We start from the raw sequence: 19,169 nt of genomic DNA on the forward strand, positions 1-19,169 counted from the left end.
ACGCCCCAAGCGCTTAGATCCCGGGCTTTGTAAGGCAGACAGATGCAACTGAAAAGGCGAAAGCTGCTGCAGGAAAGGTTTTTAGCCTGGTCCCGCTTCAAGGTTAACCTCTAGGCATCTCTGGGCCACTGAGGCGGTCGGGGAGCAGAGGCTGGGTGGACCTCATCAGGATGGTGATTAAGAATGAGAAAAGGTAAGTGTGAAACAAAGCATCTTCGGAGTAGGCCCACGGGGAACCTTCCTGACCGGTGAGTGGAAGGGAGATTTCAGAGCCGACCGTAGGTGTGGATCTCCGCCAGACTACAGCCCAAGTCGTCGGCGAGCAGTCACCGCGGCGGAACCCATGCCCTTCACGAACCCGGCTCCCCTCAGAGCCACCCGGACGTCAACCGTCCGGCGTTCCGCCAATACCGCCCATCACAGCTTGTGAGCCAATGAGGAAGAAGCCAAGGACCAGGCGACTACTGTGATTGGCTCACGGCTTGGAGGCGGTGGCGAGGGGGGTGGGCTTTAGGGCGGGGCTCTTTTCAAGGCCGGGACACGTGAGCCGCCGGCGACTGTGAGAGACTAAGTCCTGCGGCGGGGAGGTGGAGGCGAACTGGACCGCCCGGCCCTACTGGGAGGAAGTGTCAGTCAAGGTTACAGGTGCGGGCGTGGGGACCGGGCCTGAACTTCACTCCAGTTGGTGGAGCCGAAGAAAGGGGCCGGGCCGGGTCCCCGCCCCTCGCGCCCCGAATGGATGTGCCCGGCCCGGTATCCCGGCGGGCGGCGGCGGCGGCGGCCACCATGCTCCTGCGTACCGCTCGGGTCCCCCGCGAATGCTGGTTCCTGCCCACCGCGCTGCTCTGCGCCTACGGCTTCTTCGCCAGCCTCAGGCCGTCCGAGCCCTTCCTGACCCCCTACCTGCTAGGGTCCGACAAGAATCTGACCGAGAGGGAGGTACGCGCCAAGGCCGACGCGGGAGCGCGGGCGGCGGGCCCGGGGTTTGCGCGCGAGCCGGGACCCCGTGTGCGGGGAGGCCGCGCAGCTCCGACGAGAAGGAGTGGGGAGGGCGTTAGAGCCCCGGGGGGCCATTCTCTGTAGAGTTCTGATCCTCGCCCCACCCCACCCCCTTGCACTGAGCTCCAAGTTTGCTCCTGTCCTTTGGATTTGTAAGTCCTGTGTGCAGTGCTGGGGACACGAGTTCGGAGCCCTTGGGCATGGGCGTGTCAGGCGATGAGTTCGGGGCCCTTGGGCGTCTCAGCCGTTGATGGCGCTGAAAATGTAGCGTAGTCCAGCATTCCCCCGGCTGGTCCGGCCATTCTTTCTAGGGGGAAGAGGGCACTGTTTTGATAAACCATCAAACTGTACTTGGCCACATGGTAGGAGTCTGAGAAAAAATCCACTGAACTGAAAGGTCAGCGTGGCTTTCCTGAAAGTGTCTTCCTTCGGCCTGTTTCACCCCCCTTTATTTCTTATCCCTAATTTGTTTATCTTTCTTTGATGGGATGGATATGTTCAGTCAAATAAGGACAATACAGGACAAAGATCGTCTTAATTTGGTTTGATCTTTAATTGGGTGAAGTTGTATCCAAAGATATCCTGCCCCCCTAAAAGACCCATCTCTTGGTATACAATCAGATGGTTTCTCATAATTGGCACTTAATTATAGTTTTTCCTTGTATTGTCGCTTCACAGATATTAGTTTTGCTTTTCCACCACAGGTAAGATGTGTCAGGTCTCTGTACCTGTTCTGGTGCTTAGGGTACTTGAAAATACATAGGCCGTGATCCAGAACCTCTCACTGATTGATTTACTCAAGATAAGGACTTAGACATATTGTACTTCAGAAGTGCGTAATGTACTTTAGAAATGCACTTAAACATGTATAATCTCAACACTTTTTTCAGAAGATGTTACATAAACTGAAAAGGAAATTAAACCCAGAGTGCTACCACAAAACCAAAATAAAACAGATTCAGTGCCCAATTCATTGACTACTATGAAGTGTAAAAGATGAGATTTGGTGTTCTTTTCCCTTCTCTCAGCTAGGTGGACACTAATTAGCTGTTCCTTTTCCCCCTACGCCTCTTTTTCCACTGGGGTTTCCCTGTCCCAATTGCTGTAAAATAATTCTCCCTTTTGAAACTCACTCTTCCAGATGTGGTTAGTAGTCAGTCACCTATTTTGATTAGAAATCCAGCAACCCAGCATAACAGGTCAGAGCAAGAGGTGGCCTTAGCAGAGTCATTTGCAGACTGACAGGTTATAATTACTCATAATCCAGTTTGTTGTTGCTGTGGGCATCTGGAAGGGATCAAGGACATCTGGAAGGGATATGACAGTGTTGGTTCCTAGATTCATTTGAATGTTTAGTCACTAGCAAGTTCAGGTTTTATCCAACCTTAGATCATTTGTTGTTGCTCAATCTTATAGATCAGTACACAAGGAACTGTAGTAGTATTATATGCTTGAATTTTGATTCTGGTTGAAACCAGCAGTAAAGTGGTAAAGACCAACTCTTGTGAACAGAATGATTTACTGATATAAAAACAGTGTGAGTCTGGAGATACAAACATGAGATTTATCCACTGACGCAGACATTAATTTGCTGGTGAGCAGCTGAAAAAGCTTCATATGAACTGTCATATGATCTGCACAGTTTATGCACTGGGACAGACAGAAGCACATAGGAGAGAACCATGCTCCCAATGTTGATATTTGAAAGCCGATCTGTTTTGTCCTGTAACCTGCATAGAGGTGGGTGTGTGCTGTGCTATCAGGATTGTATGCTCTGTCTTACCAGAAAGCTGTTTAGGTAAAATGAAATATGTTTGGGGGGCATAGAAACAGAAGCAGGCCAGACCCAGTAAATATTTGTTGATTGTGTAAGAAGAACAATCATGCCTCCGCATTGCAAATTTGAAGAAAAGGCAAAATTTGAAGAGAAATCTAGTGATCTAGTAAGGATGGGACAATTTATTTCTGAGAACCTTGAAATGGCTGATTCTGTTGGTTGTGCAGTGTGGGTCTGCTTACCTTATGGAGAATGCTAATTTTTTTTATTTTTAGTAACTAATAACTGAAATGAATAGAACACTGTTCCTTCTGACTGCTTGCTTTCAGCAATGATTACTTCAATAAAACATATTACATTATTTTTAAGCAAAAAGAATGCCAAGTCATGTTCAGTGACATTTGTATTAAAGTTGGTATTTCTCCTTGAAGACTTCAAAAGGGTCAAATTGAATCATTTTAAATAAATTTGTTATCATCTACATCCAAAAGCCAGAATTACCTCTATCTACTCAAGGAGGATTTTTTTTCTTAGTTTTTAGAAGAAAGCCTTAACTGTAAAACAGTTTATCACTTTGTGAATTAACACTGTATAGTTTTGAAATGGTAAAATTTGAGAATGCCTCAATAATTGTGAACCAAACTTATTTATTTAACTTACTTACTTACTTAGTATACTGGGGCTTGAGCCCAGGTACTAATGAATGCTAAGTAAACCCTATCAAGTTACATTCTCAGCCCTCTTTATTTTGAAATGAGGTACTGCTAAAGTGCCTCAGCTGGCCTTGAACTTACCATCTCCCTGCCTTAGCCTGCAAAGCAGCTCCAGATTAGGGGCATGTATGACCACAACCAGCAGAGCTGAAGTTATTTTTGAAGTTATTTTTGTCATTCCTCTTCTTAGCATGTGGGTTGACAGACATTTACTACTTTTTTCTTTAAACCACACATTCTGATTGATGTCAAGAGTTTTGCAGGCTCCTCTTTTCTCTTCCCACCTTCAACATATCCAAGTTTCACTCATATTAATCTTATAATGTTAAATTCAGCATAACCCAAACTCTCATCTATTGGCCTATAACATGAAGCTGTTGATCTCTGTTAGAATAATCTTCCCATATGCATCTCTTGATAGTTATTCTATTAGCTTCTTTCTTGTCTTTCAAGGTCCACCTCAAAGAAACAACCCATGTTTGCTATTCCCAAAATAAATGTGCTCTGTGTGTGTGTGTGTGTGTGTGTGTGTGTGTGTGTGTGTGTGTTTTCCTCTTTCAGGTTCAGAACTGGAGAAATAGGACCTCATTTTATTCTTTTGCTACCTCTACACAGGTTTAAGACAGTGCTGTGCAAATAGGTATTTGTTAAGAGGGTTATAAGAACTACTGAAACTAGTTTGAAATAAAATCTAAATCTGAATGAGAGCTCAAAACTAAATATTTGTTTTTCCTTGACTTTTTGAATCTCAGAGGAAAGCACAAACAGAGTTTTGCAAGACACTTGACTAGAATAAAATCAATTGTTTTTGGTTACATGACAGATTTTACCGGAGGTGAGAAGTTATATATGAACAATTCTTAAGGTTCACTAATTTTTTTCTGTAGGAAGTTTGCATGTAGAAATCAAAGTATCAAAAAGATTTTTGTTGTTGTTGTTGAGACATGGTCTTGGGAAATTGAAAAAGAAGGGTTCTGATTTGGAGACCCAGTGACTAAGCTGTAGAGACTATCTGGACCTATATATACTCTTGCTGAATTCCTATGAAAGCACTTCTATAGAGATTGAACAAGATACTTTAGGCATTTGAAGTGACTTGGAGACATCCTATTTCAATGACAAGTTTGTGGTTAAAAAAAGCAGTCCTTTTAGTGTAGTAGATTTAGAATATCTGGCTCAGACCTTTCCCTCTGCCAGTCTTTTTGGTGAAAACTTTGGATAATTTACTTAACCTTTCACTAGTGCCAAGTTCCCTTCATTGTAAGAGATGATAAAAGTTTATGGTGCTGATAATTGAGGAAGAAGTATATTTATTCACCTTGGCCTGGTGTTCCTTACAGGAAAAAACAAAGATTTCTTAGAGTGAGTTGAAGAGAGCCCATCTGATTTCTCTGCCCTATTCTATCCTATCTCACCCTGCCTATTATTTTAAGTTAAAGTTTTTTAAGCAGTTGTTTTGGATTAGGAGTAGCATTAGATTAATAAGTATAAGGTGGGTAGGAATGTGGCTTAGTGTTAGAGTGTTTGTCTAGCATCACCAAGCCCTGGGTTCAATTTCTCAGTACCACATAAACACAAAAAAAACAGAAGTGGTGCTGTGGCTTAAGTGGTAAAGTGCTAGGCTTGAGCATAAAAAGCTCAGGGACAGTGCCCAGGCTCTGAGTTCAAGCTCAAGGAGTGGCAAACAAAAGTATAAGGTATTTTGAGGTGGGTCTTGCTATGTTGTCCAGGCTAACTTGTGGTCTTTCTGCCTCGGCCTCCTAAGTAGCTGATACTGTAGGTAGGTATACTATAATACTGTGATAGATATTTAAAATTGATAATTAAAAGTCTTATGTATGATAAAAATCTGACAGCTAGTCAGGAGGCCTATATCACTCAATTACTTCCAATGAACAGTTACGTGAAGCACTACAAGCCAATGCTGAGGAGACCACAGTGGCCCTACACCTGCTGCAGACTCAGCCAAACTCTTTGGCCCTCTAAAACCAAAGGGGCCTAGATTTATTATTGGCTGAAAAGGGGGGAACTTGCCTTTTCTTGGGAAAAGAGTGTTGATACTGTATTAACATGACTGGCAGAGTAGAACAAAGCATTAAAGCTATAAAAAGATAGCTGGTAGCCTAAGAAACAATTGGGAATCTCAGATTTTTGATAGCCCCTTCTGGAGAACAATCACTCCTGGCTTATGCCTCTCATGGGCCCATTAGCTGCAAGTTTTTGCCTTTTACTAATTGTGTGTTGCCTACTCAGGTGTCTGCTAAACATTTTTATGGAAAAAATGAGGATCTTCACCAATCAAACTGTTAACCAAATACTCCTAGAAGGGCACCTGGTTGGGTGACAAATCAGGGACCCTTGACTACTTCACCCCTTCTCACCAAGAAGGAGCTCCAGAAGTAGCTTCTAGCGCTATACCGCTATACCATACTTAGTAAACAAGAAAGGTCGGGGGGAGGGGGTGTTAGCATGCCCTCCATCTCTGATCCTCACCCCCTCCCACAAAACAATTGATCTGGCTAGGCCTAACTGCAGCTGGTCTTCAGCCCTGACTGTTCCTTCCACTTCACTTCTTGCCCCTAATAAAAGTTTCCGCTTTTAGTCCCCTGTCAGCCCTCACTGACAATAACCTCCTCTTGCTATACATAACTGTGTGTCCATGTGGTTCTCTGGACTGGTGCTTTCAATATCTACTATCAAAATTTATATAACATGTCTGAGCACAGACTAATAAATGAAGAATCAACCAGAGTTCCAAAATAAAAGGAGATTGTATATTGAAGAGCACAGTAGAGAACATTTTATTGTAATTTATTTATTTATTTGTCTATTTATTTGCCTGTTTTGGGGCTTGCTTGAATTCAGGGCCTGGGTGTTCTCCCTGAGCCTCTTTGTGCTCAAGGCTAGCACTCTACTACTTGAGCCACAGTGCCACTTCTGGCTTTTTCTGAATAGTTCATTGGAGGTAATAGTCTCTCAAATTTTCCTGCCTGGGCTAGCTTCAAACCATGATCCTCAGCTCTCAACCTTCTGAATAGCTAGGATTACAGGTGTGAGTCATTGGTGCCTGAAGTAATTTATTTTTTATTAACATAAAATAATTATATGTTCTGATTATGGTGTGATTTCAACACACATGGAAAGCATGCTCTGAGTAAATCGGGATAATTAGCATTTTGCTGTCTATCATTTTTGAAACCTTTGCATTCTACTTTTCTATTTATTCATAAGATATATAATAGGTTGTTTTGAACTAATCATTCCCATGTGCTGAGGAGCACTGAAACTATTCCCTCTATCTAAGTCTGCCTGATAGTAATGACTCTCCTACATTTGTATAAACATTTTTATAGTTTCCACACATGAGAGAGACCATGTAGCATTTGTCTTTTTGTGTTTTCACTTATTTGGCTTAGCAGTGTCTTTTAGTTCCACTCATTTTGCACACAATAAGATTTCATTTTTCCTTATGGTTGAATAATATTTCAGTGTGTGTATTATGTGTGTGTGTGAAAGTGTATTGTGGGTGGGTATAACGCATTTTTAGTAGATAACAAACATCTTTAAAAGAAAAGGTTTATTGGCCAGTAGCTGTGGAACTATGTTGGGGAACATAGGTACAGAATCATGCTGAGTCAGAGGAGCCAGTTTCATACTTTAGAAAACTGAAGAACAATAATACCCAAAAATTTATTGCCAAGAAAGGAGCAGGAGAACATCGTTAACCAGAACACAACTGTCAAAAAGTCTGTAGGGAAGGATAAATTTCATCTCAAAATTATGCTTGTGGCCTTGATTTTCTACTGAGGGGATCTTAGGAGGTGGGCACGGCAGCCACAGGTTCTTTTGTTAACATTTATACACATTGGAGTAAGAATCATTTCTGACAGTTCTTGATTCTTTCAAGCATGTATTCAGAAACAGCATAGTTTCCTGGTCAAACACAAATTGAACCAAAATTCGGAGAAGGTAAAGCCATTAATTAAACAGATCACTTGTGAAACAAGTGAGGCAGGAAGATGAAGTCTGGGCTATATAATGAAATCTAGGCCAGGCTGTACTACATAGTGACACCCCTTCTAAGTTCTAGACTTACAGATGACTTAAACTTGACTAAACTCTCAATGCCTTGCTAAGCAGTTGGCTTTATATAAAAAGAAGGAAAGATCATCTACAGTGAGTTGTTCTCAGAAGAATGGGATGATAGTGTGATTATTAATTCATATTGTCTTGGTTAGTCTGTGTTTTAGGCTGTACAGTACATATGTTGCACTTATGTTTCATAGGTTATCTGTAGCAAATGTAATTTTGACTTAAGTCCAGTTTGACAATGATTTTATTGGGAACCTAACCTGTTGTAAGTTTAGGAGTGTCTCTAATTACACAGCAAGTAATGGAACTGGAATTCCAGCTAGAGTCTTTCTGGTTTATAGCTTATCTTAAAGAGTATTCCTACTCTACCCTGATTTTAAAATATACATTTAAAAGAAAATAGCAAATAAGTTCTAGTGTACTATTGCAGAGAAAGATTAATATTGTAACATAAATAAAATCAACCAGAAGATAGTGAATGTTATCACAAAGAAATGATAGATACTTGAGGTGATGTTGGGCATTGCACAATGTATACATGTGTAGAAATGTTACATCGTAGCTCATAAATATGTGCAATTACTATATCAACTAAAATATGAGTTCCTGAAAACAGGAAAAACAGAAAAGCTTCTATTTTTTATCATATTACAAGTAAGTAGTGTGTGTGTGTGTGTGTGTGTGTGTGTGTGTGTGTGTGTGTGATCTATAATTCTGCTGTTCAGAGAGAGTTGTTCTGTCAGGATTATAGGATGGATTTGCTCTCTTCCTGGTCCTCTGCCTCAAAATAAATGCAACTTAAAATCAGAGAAACCTAACCAAACAGTAGCATCTTAGCTTCCAGTGTGTTTCACAGTAGGAATTGATAGCAATAGGATTTCTAACAAGTCTATTGATCCTATTATCTTAACAAACAGTATTATTACACAAGTTGTACATATAAATTTGGTGGTTCCCTCTAAAGAACCTGAAAAACAATGGCTGTGAATCATGGCTCATATTGAAATCTACTAAAGAGTTGTATTTGGTTTTCTTTTTCTTAAATCTGTAGCTTATCATCCAAAAAAATGTTAAGCATCTTGGAAAATGTACAGCCATTGTTATGAATCAGTGTCATAAGTTAACTGGAGACATACACAGGCACATACAAAGCCTTGATGAATAGGAAATATTTTATTGGGAAGAAATGGTAAGGTGGAGATATATGTAAGGATATTCTAAGTGATTATTTGAAGTGTTGTTGCCAGTGTTTCTTTGGATGATAAGAATGAGGGTATTTGAACTGTAGTGTTTTCTAAAAATAGATTCTTGGAATATTTAGGTCTTTTAATCACTAAAAGGTTTTTTATTCTATTTTTACCAGGTCTTCAATGAAATTTACCCAGTATGGACTTATTCTTACCTGGTGCTGCTGTTCCCTGTGTTCCTTGCCACAGACTACCTCCGTTACAAACCTGTTGTTCTGCTACAAGGACTGAGCCTTATTGTTACATGGTTCATGCTGCTCTATGCCCAGGGACTTCTGGCTATCCAGTTCTTGGAATTCTTATATGGCATTGCCACAGCCACTGAAATTGCTTATTACTCCTACATATACAGTGTTGTAGACTTGGGCATGTACCAGAAAGTTACGAGTTACTGTCGAAGTGCCACTTTGGTGGGCTTCACAGTGGGCTCTGTCCTAGGACAAATTCTTGTTTCAGTAGCAGGCTGGTCCCTGTTCAGCTTGAATGTCGTCTCTCTTACTTGTGTTTCTGTGGCTTTTGCTGTTGCCTGGTTTTTGCCTATGCCACAGAAGAGCCTGTTCTTTCACCATGTTCCTTCCTCCTGCCAAGGAGTGAATGGCATCAAGGTACAAAATGGTGGCATTGTTACTGACACCTCAGCTTCTAACCACCTTCCTGGATGGGAGGACATTGAGTCAAAAATCCCTCTAAATTTGGAGGAGCCTCCCACAGAGGAACTGGTAAGCTCGATTCTGTAAGTTTTTGTAGTTATTAATTTTGGGCTGACTAGTGGTGGTAAAACAGACATGAAACTCCCTCATGCTGTTGTATCCATTTGAATTTATAGTTTATCCTGGATTGATGAATGAGTTCATTCATTCATTAATGTGAGGTATAATTGATTTATATTAGGAATAACATTTATTTTCTCCTGGTGCTTTACCTCCAAAATCAGACTGGCACAAACTTATATAGTCATGTCAGACATGTCCCAGATTTCAGGAAGTATCTTGTTTGTGTGTGTCAATCCTGGGGCTTGAATGCAGGGCGTGGGTGCTATCTGTAAGCTTTCTTGCTCATGGCTAGTGCTCTACCACTTGAGCCCTAGCTCTACTTCCAGCTTTTTTGGTGCTTCATTAGAGATAAGAGTCTCATGAACTTTACTGCCTGGGCGGCTTCAAACTGCGATCCTCAGATCTCAGTCTCCTGAGTCACTAGGATTACAGGCATGAGCCACCAGCACCTGACTCCTTCATTTTTTTTTTAAACCCCTATTACTTGGTGTATATAGAAAGCAGCCAAAAACTGTTTGATAAATGTTTTACCTAATTCTAATAATTACCTAATTCTAATAAATGTTTTAGAAAAAGAATAAATTAAGATGATGAAGGACTAAAGATTAAAAGTGTGATTATAAAGCTGTCTCTTAAAAGAAAGGCATAGCACTTTAAATAATTCATCTATTCATTCTATGTAGTCAGGAAGATTGCTTCCTAACACTCTGCTGTCTCTTATTATGAAAGTTTTTTCCTATTTTTAGGCTGTTAGATATAAGGTTTATTCCAACCACACTGACTTCATTTTAGTTTTCATGGGACATGTTTGGATATAAGCATATTTACCTTCCTGCTTTGTATGTGGGCTCTGTTAGACATAAAATTTAGCATCACAAGTTTTATAAATGGGTGAGAGTAACAAACACTACATGAGTAGAGTTTTGGCTCTCAAAAATGCAATAGTTGAGTTTTTTTTTGTGTTTTTTTTGGCCAGTCCTGGGCTTTGGACTCGGCCTGAACACTGTCCCTGGCTTCCTTTTGTTCAAGGCTAGCACTCTGCCACTTGAGCCACAGCGACACTTCCCGTTTTCTGTATATGTGGTGCTGGGGAATCGAACCCAGGGCCTCATGTATACGAGGCAAGCTCTCTTGCCACTAGGCCATATCCCTAGCCCCCCCCCCTTTTTTTTTTTAAAAAAAAAAAGTGTAATTTTTTTATTTTTTATTTTTGCCAGTCCTGGGCCTTGGACTCAGGGCCTGAGCACTGTCCCTGGCTTCTTTTTGCTCAAGGCTAGCACTCTGCCACTTGAGCCACAGCGGCCCTTCTGGCCGTTTTCTGTATATGTGGTGCTGGGGAATCGAACCTAGGACTTCATGTGTGGGAGGCAAGCTCTCTTGCCACTAGGCCATATCCCCAGCCCAGTTGAGTTGTTTTGAAACCCAACTTTACTGTTTTTACTGAAAATTAATTTCTTGCCTAGCCTATTCTTTACCTCAGATTATTAGAGTTTAAAATATTATCCCAAGGATCCTAAGTCATGCAGGCTCAAGGAGCCTGAATATCCTTCGTCATGAAACTCATCTTTGATTACCAGGACACTGTATATGACTAGTTTTAGTGAACATGACCAGGGATTAAATATCAATGAAATGCTGATTAAATCATAGTTTGTTAGGTGACACTGGAAACTCATAGGTTGCTAGGGGAGGGAAAAAAGTATAATCATTTGGTCGTTGTATATAGTAGAAAAACTAAGGACCATCTTTTGGTCTGTTCAAAAGGTTTGAGTGGCTTTGGGTAAAATTAATACATGTGATACATATGTACATATGTAAATATTTGTTTAAAATATTAACGCTGTGTGCCAGTGGCTCATGCCTATAATCCTAGCTGCTCACGAGGCTGAGATTGTGGTTTGAAGCCAGCCCAGGTAGGAAAGTCTATGAGACTCTTATCTCCAATAAACTACTCAGAAAAAGTGGAAGTGGCACTATGGCTCAAGTGGTAAGAGTGCTAGCCTTCAGCTAAAGGAGCTCAGAGGCAATGCACAGGCCCAGAGTTCAAGCCCCAGGAACAGCAGAAAATGTGTGTGTGTGTGTGTGTGTGTGTGTGTGTGTGTGTGTGTGTGTGTGTATGAACATTAACCATAGTTCTGAATGTTTTTTTAGTTTCAAACTTTATTGAATGTAGATTCAAAAAGTAAAAGGACATTTACATAGCTACCAGTATGTACACATGTGTGTATATATAGTATATATATAATAAAAATAAAAGTTTAAAACATAATTTTTTATCCTGATATATTCCCTTATTTACTCTTCTCCTGTGTCAACTTCCCAGATGCTAGGATTACAGAATACACTGCCGTGCCTGGCCATTCTGTTTATTTTTTTTTATAGGTTGAGTCACTGTCAATAAAATCAGTTTTTAATAATGATCTGTTCCTGTTTGCTGTGTAGGAACCAAGGCCAGACCGCCTCCTGGTGTTGAAGGTTCTATGGAATGATTTCTTGATGTGTTATTCCTCCCGCCCTTTGCTCTGTTGGTCTGTATGGTGGGCCCTTTCCACCTGTGGCTATTTTCAAGTTGTGAACTACACACAGGGCCTGTGGGAGAAGGTGATGCCTTCTCGCCATGCTGCTATCTATAATGGTGGTGTAGAAGCCGTTTCCACCTTACTCGGTAAGCTGTGCTGGATGGTAGAAGGAGGGCCAGAAGGAGTCTTGGCTCTATGATCAGATTTTTTCTTTCTTCACAAATTTACAGTAAAACAGTGATTTATTTATGTATAGCTCTGATTTGATAATTTACAAGGAGAATTTGAAAATAAGGGTAGAAGACTGTGACTAACAAATTCTTTATAAGCTTTCAGGAAACCCAATACAATAACTCTCAAGATTATTTTCTTTGCTTAGCAAGGCTTCACATACTCCTGTATTTGCTGAATGAGCAGGTATTTTTAAGTAGAAGTATACTATACTTTATAGCAATAGCTAATATCCTCTGAGTGTTAGTATGTGTTAGGTGCTAAGGACTTCAGGTATTTCAATTTAGTCTTCACAAAACTCTTGAGATAAGTGAAATTATCACTATTTTACAAAGGAAACTCTGGACAGATAAGTTAATAATTTACTAAGGTCACATAACCTTAGATAAACAGTGAAGTCAAGATTTGAACTTGAGATGGCTTCAGATCCTGTGTCCCTGACATTCTCTATTGTCCCTTTCTAATTTGTTGCCGTACCTCATAATGTTATTGGAAGGTTCAATGTAAGATCTGTAAATTCATGGTAACTGTGCCTGCCACTGTAGCTACCATCATCATTATCTTGCCAAAGGACAGAGAAGTCCTTTTGCATATACTAGATTGCTCCTTGGTTTGAAGGAGAGATGACTCATCCTTGTGGGTTGCCAAATCAGAAGTGATTCCACCTTGCCTGTGGGTCAGTCCCAGCAGTTTTTTCCTTAGTAATAGTCACAAGCCATTCTGTCCTTTTCCAGCTGATTCCCACCTTCATCAAGTCCAAAATTCTCTGTTTGCATATTCAGGCCCTTCATAATCGTGTTCTTTCATAATGTATATAAATTTAAACTTTTTTTTTTTTTTTTTTGGCCAGTCCTGGGCTTTGGACTCAGGGCCTGAGCACTGTCCCTGGCTTCTTCCCGCTCAAGGCTAGCACTCTGCCACTTGAGCCACAGCGCCGCTTCTGGCCGTTTTCTGTATATGTGGTGCTGGGGAATCGAACCCAGGGCCTCGTGTATCCGAGGCAGGCACTCTTGCCACTAGGCCATATCCCCAGCCCAAATTTAAACATTTTAAAATTTAATTGAAGCTGAATATTTTTTAGTAAAAACAATGACATCCTCTTCTTTTGTTTTGCAGGTGCTATTGCTGTGTTTGCAGTTGGTTATATAAAGATATCCTGGTCAACTTGGGGAGAAATGACGTTATCTCTGTGTTCTCTCTTGATTGCTGCTGTAGTGTATATCATGGACACTGTGCATAACATTTGGGTGTGTTACGCATCCTATGTTGTCTTCAGAATCATCTACATGTTGCTCATCACCATAGCAACGTATGTATTTTGATCCAAGGACACATTAGGAAAATTTAGGACAAGATGAACCTTTGATTTCTTTGCAAGTTATACAATTTCTAGACAAAAGAGACAAATAGGAAGAGACTTTGTATTGTTTGTGATTAGTGTTTCTTGGGAAGCATTCAGGCAAGATTTATTCTCTTGTTTGTATGTTCTTTATAGTATTTATAACTGTTCATTTGCATAATGCATTTGCATAGTATTTATGTTATTTATGTATTTACATAATTACACCATTTCCCATTTCACCACACATTTTTTAATTTGGTTGGAAGGGAAATTGACATTATAACAAAGGAATTATTATTTACATTTAAAGTAAAAATTGCCACTATTTGAAGAGCAACTTTATTAACTCTTTTTTTTTTTTTCCTTTTCAAATAAGTTTTCAGATTGCTGCAAATCTCAGCATGGAACGCTATGCCCTTGTGTTTGGTGTAAACACTTTCATTGCCCTGGCATTGCAGACTCTGCTCACCATAATTGTGGTAGATGCAAGTGGCCTTGGCTTAGAAATTTCCACTCAGGTAACATCTCTCTTTTGGAATTAAGAAGTATAATGGGGCCTGGGTGACAGAAGTGGATTATAATGAAAATAAATTTAAAGACTATGGACAAATAGAAAAGTGTTCTCCCCTTCAGTCACTTCACTTCTCCATCCTTAGCTCTATGTGGTTATGGAGCTTGAACTCAGGGCCCTGACGCTGTCCCTGAGCTTTTTCACTCAAGGCTAGCACTCTACCACTTTGAGCCACAACTCTACTCTGGTTTTTGAGTGGTTAGTTGGAGATAAGAGTCTCATGGGGACTTTTCTGCCCAGGCCGGCTTTAAACCACAGTACTCAGATTTCAGCATCCTGAGTAGCTAGGATTTCAGGCCTGAGCCACCAGCACCTGGAGTAACATCTTATTTTTAAAATGAGACCTAAGAACATTAGGCCTTAAGATTTTTAAACATGCCTAGTACAGAGGAACTATTTCAGCTGAGAGGTAATATTGACATCTTCTAGTCTCAACCTTTCTGCCTCCTCATTCGTTCTTTTCCACTATTCTTCCCAAGGCTGAGGATTGGATCTAGGACTTCTAGCATGTTAGGCAAGTGCTCTACCATGGAGCTATGGTACTAGGTTATTCCTAATTTATACTTGAAATACTTTATTTCGTGTTTGAATTGCCCTACCTCAGGATACCTCATATCTCTCTAAGAATCCTACCTTCCTTAAGGCAGACAAATATCAAGGTAATGATTTATCATTGACAAATAGAATTATGATATTAACATATGACCTATTGAGAATACACCTGGACAGCCACCTATAGACAATGTAAGTACTTTGTTTAGTTCAGGAATTTTATAGTTGTATATGCCTTTGTAGATAGGAATTGCTCTGGACTTTAGTTAAAGATGGGAATTGAAGCAAGAAATGCCTACCTTCACCACTAGCCCAATCCAATCGATTCCTTCTCCACTATTCCTTATGTATCTACTACCTAATATTCCACATTTACCGTTTTCTTTGATAGAGAAATGTAACATGTTGCTGGATGCTGGTGGCTCATGCCTAGCTACTCAGGAGGCTGCGATGAGGATCGCAGTTCAAAGCCAGCCTGGACAAGAAAGTCCCCATGAAACTTTCATCTCCAATTAGTCACCAGAAAACTGGAAGTGGAGCTCTGGCTCAAAGTGGTAGAGTGTTGGCCTTGAGCAAAAGGGCTCAGGGACAGCTCCCAGGCCCCTGAATTCAAGCCCCACATCCAGCAAAAAAAGAAAAAGGAAAAAAAAAAGCAGCATGCTAACAGTAATTAGCATTATCATTATTGGAGAGATTGATGAGAGAAATGAGACTAGTAAGTAGTGCCTTCTGTATGACAATTGCTTTATAGCATATTTTCAGTGCTATTGTTAAATTTCAAGAGAGTTAGTGTGACAGGTATGCAGTAACTTGAATAAGATCAAACAATAATAATGTTGTAGATCAAGGATTTAGACATCTAACTCAAATGCCCACTTTCATATGAAGAGTAGTAGAGATATTAAGTGCCTTTCGTCTTTCCTGTTTGCAGGCTTCCTATAGAAATGTATTCAGATTTGACAGGACATGGCTCAGCGATCTAATGCCACACCTTTATTGTACCTTTGACTAAGTTTGTATTTAGTAAGTTGTATTTTAGAAAGAAATGATGATGTTGATAAATTATGTACTCAAATAAAAAAACAGCTTTAAGGAAGATTCTTACAAAAGTAATCCTGTAATTGAACCATAATTGGTTTTCTTTTTTTTTTTTAACCAGAAGTACTTAATTTATTAAGCTACTGCTTTTCTTTTTTTTTTCTCAAATTTTTATTATCAAACTGATGTACAGAGAGGTTACAGTATCATACGTAGGGCATTGGATACATTTCTTGTACTGTTTGTTTCCTTGTCCCTCATGCCCCCCTCCCATAATTGGTTTTCTACTGCCCTCTTCTGGGGGAGAATAGAAATTGCTGATCTTGGACCTGAGTTCGAACCCTAGTACCTCCTTATAGAAGTTGCTGATCTTCAGAAGTTGCCCTGTTTGTCTTACCCTAAGCTTGAGGATGCATGACTCAGTTATAACAATAAACGCCAAAAATTAAAACCAGTAGTATTAAGAGCATTACCTTTGTGCCAATAAACAATGACACGCATGATCTTGTTCACTTCTTTTACATCCCTGTAAAGTAGAAATGGTTATAAATTCCATTTTGTAAACAAAGATGTAAGAATTCAGATTAGGTATCTCAGTTGAGGTCACAGAGCTAGTAAGGAATGAGAAATCAAGATTCATACCAAATAGATTTCTGTAGTCATACTATAGTTTCTGTCTTCAGAAGCTGGCCCACAATGTAAGAATACAATGCTTTTTTAAAAGTTTTGTTGAGGAACTCTGAGTATAGCTTTATTACAGTGTCTTCTCATATATGTAATAAAATAGCTCATCTCTAATTAATAAGTCTACAAATTATTACTTTTGTTCCTTTTAGTTCCTGATTTATGCCAGTTATTTTGCACTCATCGCTGTGGTTTTCCTGGCTAGTGGTATAGTCAGTGTTGTAAAGAAATGCAGAAAGCGGGAAGATCCAGAACCAAGTTCTCAAGAAACTACTTCATAACATACTGCTGAAGGGCTGCTTCTTACTGCAAGAACCCTGCACAGGAATTGCCTGGATATATTTAATATTTTCAAGTTTAGACAAATATTTATGAACATGCAACTGCTGGCTTCAAAGCAACCACTCAGCTAACACCTTTATCCCTGGAGTAACATGATGCCGTTGAGAGAAGCCAGAAGTGAAGTTTCTTTCATATTATTTATGAGAGTGAATTTAAGGATGCCTTTTTTTTCTAATTCGAAAGTAAACTTGATTTTGGAAATCAAGTAATCCACAGAAGTCAAGCAGCACATGGTGTTGTATACTTGATTAGCAAATGAGTGTATGTTTTATAGGTCACAAATGACTTTGTAATCCAGTCAGCCAGACCCTTGGCCTGGTGGGACCAGATCCTTACAGAGTCCACAGGATGTTACAAATCATGATAGAAATATGATCTATCAGCACTTGCCCCTATTCAACTTCATTCTAATTTTTGTGTTTCTCGTGTGCATTTGTGTTTTTACAGATGAATTTTGTGGCAATATTTGCTCTGTTTTAATGTTCTGTCCTATAAGGAGTATGTGTCATTTTTAATTTAAAAAATTCATTGTATGAATGTTCTTGGTTCCTCTCTTGACCATTATGTATTTGTGAAAATGTTCCTTAGAAGTAGATTTTTGCATTATTCATATGCTTCCCAGAGAAGCTCATTTAGTCAGAAATGAAGGCAAGTTTTAAAGCCTAATAATGTAAATGAAGAGATCTAATCAGACAACTTAAGGTATGTTTGCTTGTCTTTAATACTTTATTATGAAAGACTGTTAATTCTGTGTGGAAAAAAAAATCACATATGGGCTAAAGAGAGTTAGCCCATTTTGTATTTGCATTCCTTCTAATTTCCAAAATAAAGTGAAAAGGACTTTTTCTTTCAAATAACCTCATTCCCATTGATAGCTTTTATATTGTTTTATTAGTTTTCTTACCCAAAATAAAGATGTCAGTATGAGCTGGATTATTCCAAAGCCTTCATCATAAACCTAGCACCTTTTTAGTTATTTCGATGGGGCAGGAACTAGGATGTATGTGATTACTGCACTTTGTACCTTAAATAATCCCTTATTCTAAGGGTAGATCATCTGCAGTATTTGCTTAAATCAAAATTTGCTAGTGATCCCATTTTCTAAGTTGCTTAAAAAAAAAAAACAATAGTGTTCTGTATGCTTTGAATTCAGAAATCATACTATCTGGTTTGTAAGACATGAAAACTAAAGCCAATTTTGTTGCCTTACTATGAAAAGAATTTAGGAAGGTGCTTTTAACTAGGGTGTTACTTTTAAAGAATAATACAACTAAATCATGTTAATAGTGACAAGATTGCAAAATTGGGATGTGGCTCAATGGTAGAGAGCATATCCAGTTGCACAAGGCCCCGGGTTTGGTCCTTAGCAATGCAAAACATAATCAGAAGATGATTGTAAAACCAACATATACAGTTCATTTAAACAGTCATCCTAGAAGCAAATTAATAAGGATAGGACTAGATCATTTCCGTTTATTTTCCTTTTTAAGCAAGGGAAAGGAAACAAATGCTAAGAAAGAGAATAGGGACTGATATCATGAAGTAACAATCTTCAGTCTTATATTTTGTTTTTATTTTCTTGGTCTTTTTTCCTTAGCAATATAGGGAATTGTTTACTTGTAGACAAGTAGAAAGTAGTATTTGAGGAATTTTAAGATTTAAAAAAAATAAAATGAACTGCTGTATAATCAAATAGCTCACATTACCAAAGCACTATTTCCCTGGAATTTTAATTCCCAGTGTGTGACACCCAGCCTGAACTTTCATCTGTTTCAAACAAGTATATTCACATCTTGGCATGTGGTCATATTTGTAGAATGCTGAATGCAGTGTGCTGATTGTACTGTATGCAATTTTGCAGAGAAGTGAAAATAATTTGTTGTACTTTCTACTCAATTCTGTATAGAATATAAAATTATTTTTACTAAATAAATATTTTACAATATACTTCCACCTTTAAATCAAGATTATTTTAAGTTTATCTTCTTCAAAAGGAGCTTTGTGTAGCACTCCTAAATCTTTTAATAATTTTTCCTAGTACACAGTTCATGTTCTTTCCCCTCTTCTACCTTTCCCAATTAACATCTACTCATCATGTTATTCTTCAGTTGCTGTATGATCTTACTTTTGACTCCTCTTTCTTTGTTGTGGCCCCATATTGCATCATTGGTTTTTCTTAGTCTTCATCTTGGCACCTCTCATATCTCTTGAAAGCTTTAGAAATTGAAGGCCTGGACTGCCTTTTGATACTAACTGAAATAAAGGAAATTAAGGCAAGGTTGAAAGTGT

General features: G+C 39.2%; 1 protein-coding gene across 1 annotated transcript; it reads left to right on the forward strand.

The window, feature by feature from the left end:
• The first annotated feature begins 559 nt into the window (after nucleotides 1-559).
• Nucleotides 560-18,824, forward strand: Slc19a2 (solute carrier family 19 member 2). The gene is made up of 6 exons (XM_048357326.1): nucleotides 560-939; nucleotides 8,945-9,547; nucleotides 12,044-12,266; nucleotides 13,468-13,660; nucleotides 14,070-14,211; nucleotides 16,691-18,824. The coding sequence occupies exons 1-6, from the start codon at nucleotides 736-738 to the stop codon at nucleotides 16,817-16,819; spliced, it is 1,494 nt and encodes a 497-aa protein (XP_048213283.1). The 5' UTR covers nucleotides 560-735; the 3' UTR covers nucleotides 16,820-18,824.
• The last annotated feature ends 345 nt before the right edge of the window (nucleotides 18,825-19,169 follow it).

The sequence above is a fragment of the Perognathus longimembris genome, chromosome 11 (assembly GCF_023159225.1).
Source record: "Perognathus longimembris pacificus isolate PPM17 chromosome 11, ASM2315922v1, whole genome shotgun sequence".
Lineage (NCBI taxonomy): Eukaryota > Metazoa > Chordata > Mammalia > Rodentia > Heteromyidae > Perognathus > Perognathus longimembris.